Source organism: Cyclopterus lumpus, chromosome 4, assembly GCF_009769545.1.
Source record: "Cyclopterus lumpus isolate fCycLum1 chromosome 4, fCycLum1.pri, whole genome shotgun sequence".
Taxonomy (NCBI): domain Eukaryota; kingdom Metazoa; phylum Chordata; class Actinopteri; order Perciformes; family Cyclopteridae; genus Cyclopterus; species Cyclopterus lumpus.
Genome location: NC_046969.1, coordinates 27,261,988 through 27,271,371, shown reverse-complemented (window position 1 = coordinate 27,271,371; position 9,384 = coordinate 27,261,988). Strand labels below are relative to the sequence as shown.

Here is a 9,384-nt window from a genome sequence, read left to right as displayed (position 1 = left end):
CTCCTCATCTCCCTCTCCTCCTCCTCTCCTCCTCTCCTCTCCTCCTCCTCCTCCTCCTCCTCCTCCTCCTCCTCTCCCTCTCCCTCCCCCTCCCCCTCCCCCTCCTCCTCCTCTCCTCTCCTCCTCTCCTCTAACCCCCGTCTCCTCCTCCCTCTCCTCCCCTCCTCTCCTCTCCTCTCCTCTCCTCTCCTCTCCTCATCTCCTCATCTCCTCATCTCCCTCTCCTCCTCCCCCTCCTCCTCCTCTCCTCCTCCTCCTCTCCTCTCCTCTAACCCCCGTCTCCTCCTCTCCTCTCCTCTCCTCTCCTCCTCCTCCCTCTCCTCCCCTCCTCTCCTCTCCTCTCCTCTCCTCTCCTCCTCTCCTCCTCTCCTCTCCTCCTCTCTTCCTCCTCCCTCTCCTCCCCTCCCCTCCTCTCCTCTCCTCTCCTCTCCTCTCCTCTCCTCTTCATCTCCTCATCTCCCTCTCCTCCTCCTCCTCCTCCTCCTCCTCCTCCTCCTCCTCCTCCTCCCCCTCCCCCTCCCCCTCCTCCTCCTCCTCCTCTCCTCTAACCCCCGTCTCCTCCTCCCAGTGGACAGGTTCTGGGGAGGCGCTGCTTTGAGGCCAGGATCTGTGCGTGTCCGGGTCGAGACCGGAAGGCGGACGAGGACAGCATCCGCAAGCAGCACGTGACGGACGGCTCCAAGGGCAGCGACGGTACGGGGTCATGTGGGGGGGGTCACGTGTGAGTGTGTGGGGGGGGGGGTCACGTGGAGGGGGAGTCACGTTGGGGGGGGGGTCATGTGGTCGGGGTCACGCGTGGGGGGGGGGGGGGGGGTCACGCGTGGGGAGGGGGTCATGTGGGTGGAGTCACGTGTGTGGGGGGGTCAGTTGTGGGGGTTCACATGTGGAAAGGTTTCACTTGTGGGGGAGGTTACGTGTGGGGGGTCACGTGTGGGGGGGGGGCATTTGTGGGCAGGGTCACGCGTGGGGGGGTCATGTGTGGGGGTCATGTGGGCGGGATCAGGTGTGGGGGAGTCACGTGTGTGGGGGGGGTCATGTGGGGGGTCACGTGTGAGGGGATCAGGTGTGGGGGTCACGTGTGGGGTCACATGTGGAAAGGTTTCACGTGTGTGGGGGGGGGGGGTTACGTGGGGGGGTAACGTGTGTGGGGGGGGGGGGGTCATGTGGGCGGGGTCACGCGTGGGGGGGTCACATGACCAGCGGCACTCACTCTCTCCTCCTCTCAGCGTTCCGCCAGGTGTCTCACGGCATCCAGATGTCCACCATCAAGAAGAGACGGTCCACAGACGAGGAGGTCTTTTGTCTGCCAGTGAGTTTAACATGAGGAAGTTGCAGGTTATCCATGTTTTTATGTCTAAAAACATGGATAACCAGAAATGATTAATAATGAGTAGTAGGCATGGACCACGATCCAGACCTCCACAATCCATGAAGGAGGTAGAGAGGAGGGGAGGGGGGTCAGCAGGGCCACGGCAGAAAGCATCTTGAAAGAGGCCAGACCAATGACCAATGGACCCTCTGAGACGTGAAGTCACAACGACTCCGGGGAAGAAGCAGAGTTAATAAGGTGCAATGGAGAGATGTAAATTCATCCATAAGGAGAGAGAGAAGAGGAGATAGGTGCTCAGTGTATCCTAAAACATCCCCCAGCAGCCTATAAGCCTATAGCAGCATATCAAGGGGCTGGACCAGGGCAGACCTGATTCAGCCCTAACTATAAGGACTATTAAAGAGGAAAGTCTTAAGTCTATTCTTGAATGAGGTGACTGTGTCTGCCTCCAGGACTGAAAGTGGAAGCTGGTTCCATAAAAGAGGAGCTTGATAACTGAAGGCTCTGGCTCCCATCCTACTTTTTAGGACTCTAGGAACCACAAGTAGCCCCGCATTTAATGAGCGCAGCTCTCTAGTGGGGCAATATGGTACTACAAGCTCCTTAAGATATGATGGTGCATCACCAATCAAGGCTTTGTAGGTGAGGAGAAGTTAACGTGCTTAACGTGGAGTTAAAGGACAAGTCTCGGTCAAAGATAACTAGAGATTCTTTACAGTGGTGTTGGATGCCAGGGAAATGCCATCTACAGAAACCACATCACCAGATAATTGATCTCTGAGGTGTTCAGGGCCAGTAAAATAACTTCAGTTTTGTCTGAGTTTAACATCAGGAAGTTGCAGGTCATCCATGTTTTTATGTCTTTAAGACATTCTTGAACTTTAGCGAGCTGGTTGGTCTCCTCTGGTTTGATCGATAGATATAATTGAGTATCGTCTGCATAGCAATGAAAGTTTATGGAGTGTTTCCTGATAATATTGCCCAAAGGAAGCATATATAAGGTAAATCAAGATCAGCACTAAGGTCTAACAAGACCAGTACAGAGATGAGTCCTTTATCAGCACTAAGGTCTAACAAGACCAGTACAGAGATGAGTCCTTTATCAGCACTAAGGTCTAACAAGACCAGTACAGAGATGAGTCCTTTATCAGCACTAAGGTCTAACAAGACCAGTACAGAGATGAGTCCTTTATCAGCACTAAGGTCTAACAAGTATAAATCCTGACTGAAACTCCTCAAATAAACTATTCTGATGTAGAAAGTCACACAACTGATGTGCGACTACTTTCTCAAGGATCTTAGAGATGAGATGATGAGGCTAACGCTGTGACCTCCTCCTCCTCCAGATCAAAGGACGGGAGATCTATGAGATCCTGGTGAAGATCAAGGAGTCTCTGGAGCTCATGCAGTTCCTGCCTCAGCACACCATCGAGTCGTACCGGCAGCAGCAGCAGAACCTCCTCCAGAAACAGTGAGTACGGTTCTCCTTCATCGTCCTCATGGGGGACACCTCCAGGTGCTCCCCAGGTTCTTATTAGTCTGTTTGTAAGAAGAGGAAGTCTTCACAGTGGCGTCTTTAATTGGTTTGTGGACATTTTGAAGCCTTGAGTTCGCCATCTTTGTTTTTCTGCAACTAGTGAACAGGAAGTGACCATATGTGGACTGAGGAGGAGGGACGTAGAGACGCCGCATATGTCTCTGGTACCTGTCAATCACATTGTAGCCCCGCCCTAAAGCATCCCCTAATTTCTGGTCTGTTTGACTCTAAATGACCATAATTTACTAAATGAACATCATTCTGTATTGAAGAAGACTTGAAACTAGAGATTGAGACCAAAAACTAATGTTTACATTGTTTACTGAGGGAATACATCAAGAGAAGTAGAGTCATTTATATAGACTTCTATACAACCAGAGGAGTCGCCCCCTGGTGGTCAGGAGAGAGAATGCAGCTTTAACACATGAAGCATAGACTTCTATACAACCAGAGGAGTCGCCCCCTGGTGGTCAGGAGAGAGAATGCAGCTTTAAGACATGAAGCATAGACTTCTATACAACCAGAGGAGTCACCCCCTGGTGGTCAGGAGAGAGAATGCAGCTTTAACACATGAAGCATATACTTCTATACAACCAGAGGAGTCGCCCCCTGGTGGTCAGTAGAGAGAATGCAGCTTTAACACATGAAGCATAGACTTCTATACAACCAGAGGAGTCGCCCCCTGGTGGTCAGGAGAGAGAATGCAGCTTTAACACATGAAGCATAGACTTCTATACAACCAGAGGAGTCGCCCCCTGGTGGTCAGGAGAGAGAATGCAGCTTTAACACATGAAGCATATACTTCTATACAACCAGAGGAGTCGCCCCCTGGTGGTCAGGAGAGAGAATGCAGCTTTAACACATGAAGCATATACTTCTATACAACCAGAGGAGTCGCCCCCTGGTGGGCAAGAGAGAGAATGCAGCTTTAACACATGAAGCATATACTTCTATACAACCAGAGGAGTCGCCCCCTGGTGGTCAGGAGAGAGAATGCAGCTTTAACACATGAAGCATATACTTCTATACAACCAGAGGAGTTGCCCCCTGGTGGTCAGTAGAGGACTCAGAGCTCCTCCTCCTGGACTCTTCCGGAACTACAACTGGTTATGAGAACCTTTATCCTCTCTCCTCCTCTGCCTCTATCTCAATGTGATGAACCCGGTCTGACCTCCTCTCCTCCTCCTCTCTTCCTCCACTCCTCTCCTCCCCTCTCCTCCCTTCCTATCCTCCCCTCTCCTATCCTCCTCCTCTCCTCTCCTCTCCTCTCCTCTCCTCTCCTCTCCTCTCCTCTCCTCTCCTCTCCTCTCCTCTCCTCTCTCCTCCTCTCCCCCCCCTCCCTCCCCCCCCCCTCCTCCTCCTCCTCCTCCCAGGACCTCCATGCAGCCCCAGCCCCCCTATGGCTCCTGCTCTCCTCCTCATGGGAAGGTGAACAAGCTCCCGTCGGTGAGCCAGCTGATCAACCCCCAGCAGAGGAACTCCCTGACTCCCTCCAGCATGAGCGGTCTGACTGACAGTAAGTGCTGCTTCCTCTCACTTCCTGTCTGCCTCAGGCCACGCCCCCCGTGCCCCCCTTAGCTTACCTTAGGCAGGAGGGGCCCTGAACGCCCCCCCCCCCCCCACACACACACAGACAGAGCACCTCCTCCTCTAAAGCAATGTGATCCCTGTGAGACTCTTGCAGGACCTGTTGTGATGCATCATGTGATCATGTTGAGAGTAACCTCTGCATGCCCCCCCCCCCCCATGTGTCTCTAAACCCCGAGTGGTACCTGAAGGCTCCTCTTGTCTCCTCAGTGACTCCCATGATGGGCTCTCACATGCCCATGAACGACATGAGCTCCCTGAGCCCCACTCACGCCCTGCAGCCCCAGCTGCCCCTGGTGCCCTCCTCCCACTGCACCCCCCCTCCTCCATACCCCATGGACAGCAGCATCTCCAGGTACCTCAGCCAACCACAGTGGACACACCGCGTAGCCAATCAGAGAGAGAGAGAGAGACACTTAAAGGGCCGGCGTGTTGCTTTTAGCGGGAAGTCATAAAATACGCAACAAAGTTTTCTTTGAAATGTTAAATGTGCTCACGGGTTCTCTCTAAAGGAACCTAGAACCTCGTAGACCTTTGGACAGTCTCTGGGGCTCTGAGGGGCGTTCAGGCTCTTTAAAACCTTTGACTCCGCCTCTTTTGACCTCCTCCGTCTTCTAGAAACATTCAGAAGTTTGTTTGATCGTCTTCATCATCTTCATCATCCTGTACGACAATGTGTTGATGTGTGTTGATCGTTCCTCCTTCTTCCTCCTCCTCCTCCTCTTCTTCCTCACCCCCCTCCTCCTCCTCCTCTCCTCCTCACCTCCTCCTCTTCCTCCTCTTCCTCTTCTCCTCCTCCTCCTCTTCTCCTCTTCTTCCTCCTCTTCTTCCTGCCCCCCTCCTCCTCCTCTTCCTCCTCCTCTTCTTCCTCCTCCCCCCCCCTCCTCCTCTCCTCCTCCTCTCCTCTTCCTCCCCCCCCCCCTCTCCTCTTCCGCCCCCTCCCCCCCCCCCCCCTCCTCTCCTCCTCTTCCTCTCCTCCTCCTCCCCCCCCCTCTCCTCTTCCTCCTCCTCCCCCCCCCCCCCCCCCCTCCCTCCACAGCTTCCTTATACGGTTGGGCTGCGCAGGCTGCCTGGACTACTTCACAGCACAGGGCCTAACCAACATCTACCAGATCGAGAACTATAACATGGAGGTGAGCCCCTGCCTATCCAACAGCAGTCATTTGATGGGCTAGAGGCCCCGCCCCCCTCGCCCCCCCACGGCGATACTAACCCTGTGTAATGACCAATAGGACCTGTCCAGGATGAAGATCCCCGCCGAGTTCCAGCACGTGATCTGGAAGGGCATCATGGAGCACCGGCAGGCCATGGACTTTTCCCCCCCTCCCCACATAGTGCGCACCACCAGCGGGGCCTCCAGCCTCAGCTTGGGCCCCTCGGAGGCGCGCGGCGAGCGCGTCATCGACGCCGTGCGCTTCACGCTGCGCCAGACCATCTCCTTCCCACCGCGCGACGAGTGGTCCGACTTCTCCTTCGACCTGGACTCCCGCCGCAACAAGCAGCAGCGCATCAAGGAGGAGGGGGAGTGACAGGCCCCGCCCCCTGCCCTGGCCCCGCCCCCTCACCCCCCCATCTCATTTCAGCCTGCTGTCGGAACATTTCCTCCCTGGTGTTAGTGCAGATATGCTGAGGAGTGCACTTATTTCACTCTTTGTCCTCGCACACCTCCGGTCTGGTTCTGGGTCTTGGTCTGGTTCATGTTCTAGGTCTGGTTCTGGGTCTTGGTCTGGTTCATGTTCTAGGTCTGGTTCTGGGTCTTGGTCTGGTTCATGTTCTAGGTCTGGTTCTGGGTCTTGGTCTGGTTCATGTTCTAGGTCTGGTTCTGGGTCTTGGTCTGGTTCATGTTCTAGGTCTGGTTCTGGGTCTTGGTCTGGTTCATGTTCTAGGTCTGGTTCTGGGTCTTGGTCTGGTTCATGTTCTAGGTCTGGTTCTGGGTCTTGGTCTGGTTCATGTTCTAGGTCTGGTTCTGGGTCTGGTTCTGGTTCTGGTTCCTTGAGAGCTTCAGAAGCCAACGAGATGTTTTTATTAACGATTCATTCCCATGACTGGAGGGCTGTTTATCTTTTTATTGTTGTTGTTGTTGTTGTTGTTGTTGGGGCTTATATCTCTGCTCTGGGCCACTTTAAAGGTGACACACTGGTTTTAAAAGTCAGCATTGATTGTAAACATTTCAACCGTTTCCTGTCTCAAGTATTACGTGTTTTCTGCTGGAGCTTCAATATTTAGCTTTTTGTTTGTTTGAGACCGAAGACTCAGACTGAGGTCTGTGAGACACATTATATATTCATAAATAAATATATATATATATATATATGTATTCATAAATAAATATATATATATACTGTATATATATATAAATATATATTTATAAATATATATATATATTTATATACGTATGTATATATGTATGTGTAAATAAATATATATAAGTATATATAATATTATATATTTATATATATATACATATATACATGTATGTGTGTCTATATATATGTGTATATATACAGTACATATATATAGACATATATATACATATATCTTTATATATGTCTATATATACATATATGTGCTCTTGACCACTACTTGTTCCACAGTAAAATATATGACTGATGTTCTGGCCAACAGCTGATAGAAATGTATATAAATATGTATAGATCTTTTTTAAAGTCTCCCTAAAGAACACGAACGAAAGGTCCTGATGTGAATATTGCTGGAATCTCCGCCAGTGATAACTGTATTGATTACCGATCGGTTAACGGCTTTTATGCATTTTCATATTTTTGTACAATGTGTTGTAAATATGTCGCAATATTCGAGGGTATTTTGATATTAATCTGAATAAATATCCATATTGCTGTATCGCATGTCTTTTGTGTCAAATTATTTCAAGTGTGTTTATTCATTTATTTAAAGTAAAACATATTATCGTCATTATTAATATCATTTATATTAGTATCGTCATTATCATTACTATTATCATTATTGTTATCGCCATTGTTAGTATAATTATTATCATCATTATTATACACATTATTGTTCTTATCATCATTATCAACATCATTAGTATCATTGTCATAATCATTATTATATAATTATTGTTATTATCATTATTATTGTTATTATTAGTAGTATGTCATAATCATTATTATTATATAATTATTGTTGTTGTTATTATTATCTTTATTAATAGTATAATTGTCATAATTATTATATAATTATTGTTATCATTATTATTGTTATTATTAGTAGTATCATTGTCATAATCATAATTATTATATAATTATTGTTATCATTATTATTGTTATTATTAGTAGTATCATTGTCATAATCATAATTATTATATAATTATTGTTGTTACTATTATCATTATTAATAGTATCATTGTCATAATCATTATTATATAATTATTGTTGTTATCATTATCAACATCATTAGTATCATTGTCATTATCATATAATTATTGTTATTATCATTATTATTATTCGTATCATTGTCATAATCATTATATAATTATTGTTGTTGTTATTATTATTATTAATAGTATCAGTCATAATCATTATTATATAATTATTGTTGCTATTATCATTATTATTGTTATTATTATTAGTATCAGTCATAATCATTATTATTATATAATTATCGTCATCTTTAACATTAATCTTCTCTTTCCTTTTTATTTTTAATAACTTATTTTGTCTTTTGTCCTTTTTAAATCAACAAAAATTGGAAAGATTGTTTATTTTTATCTTCCAAAAACTGAATTAATAAAATTTTAAGTAATAAGTAACACCTGCTTTAATTATGTATATTATAGATATAAATGCTTTAATGATGTATATTATAGATATAAATGCTTTAATGATGTATATTATAGATATAAATGCTTTAATTATGTATATTTTAAATATAGATGCTTTAATGATGTATATTATAGATATAAATGCTTTAATTATGTATATTATAGATATAAATGCTTTAATTATGTATATTTTAAATATAGATGCTTTAATTATGTATATTATAGATATAGATGCTTTAATTATGTATATTATAGATATAGATGCTTTAATTATGTATATTATAGATATAAAGGCTTTAATTATGTATATTTTAAATATAGATGCTTTAATGATGTATATTATAGATATATAGATGCTTTAATTATGTATATTATAGATATAGATGCTTTAATTATGTATATTTTAAATATAGATGCTTTAATTATGTATATTATAGATATAAATGCTTTAATTATGTATATTTTAAATATAGATGCTTTAATGATGTATATTATAGATATAAAGGCTTTAATTATGTATATTTTAAATATAGATGCTTTAATTATGTATATTTTAAATATAAATGCTTTAATTATGTATATTATAGATATAGATGCTTTAATTATGTATATTATAGATATAAATGCTTTAATTATGTATATTTTAAATATAGATGCTTTGATTATGTATATTATAGATATAAATGCTTTAATTATGTATATTTTAAATATAGATGCTTTAATGATGTATATTATAGATATAAAGGCTTTAATTATGTATATTATAGATATAGATGCTTTAATTATGTATATTATAGATATAGATGCTTTAATTATGTATATTATAGATATAGATGCTTTAATTATGTATATTATAGATATAAAGGCTTTAATTATGTATATTTTAAATATAGATGCTTTAATGATGTATATTATAGATATAAATGCTTTAATTATGTATATTTTAAATATAGATGCTTTAATTATGTATATTATAGATATAAATGCTTTAATTATGTATATTATAGATATAAATGCTTTAATTATGTATATTATAGATATAGATGCTTTAATTATGTATATTATAGATATAGATGCTTTAATTATGTATATTATAGATATAGATGCTTTAATTATGTATATTATAGATAT

At 43.6% G+C, this 9,384-nt stretch overlaps 1 protein-coding gene across 2 annotated transcripts in view; it reads left to right on the top strand.

The window, feature by feature from the left end:
• The window catches only part of tp63 (tumor protein p63), a 24,230-nt gene extending 17,449 nt beyond the window's left edge, over nt 1–6,781 (top strand). The window contains exons 6-12 of one of the 2 annotated variants that reach the window (XM_034531009.1): nt 569–693; nt 1,227–1,309; nt 2,677–2,801; nt 4,241–4,383; nt 4,665–4,809; nt 5,494–5,587; nt 5,687–6,781. In XM_034531009.1, coding sequence (XP_034386900.1) covers nt 569–693; nt 1,227–1,309; nt 2,677–2,801; nt 4,241–4,383; nt 4,665–4,809; nt 5,494–5,587; nt 5,687–5,983 — 1,012 coding nt within the window. In that variant the 3' untranslated portion in view covers nt 5,984–6,781. The remainder of the gene's footprint in view (nt 1–568; nt 694–1,226; nt 1,310–2,676; nt 2,802–4,240; nt 4,384–4,664; nt 4,810–5,493; nt 5,588–5,686) is intronic. The other variant, XM_034531010.1, reaches the window with a different exon arrangement.
• Nucleotides 6,782–9,384: the final 2,603 nt, after the last annotated feature.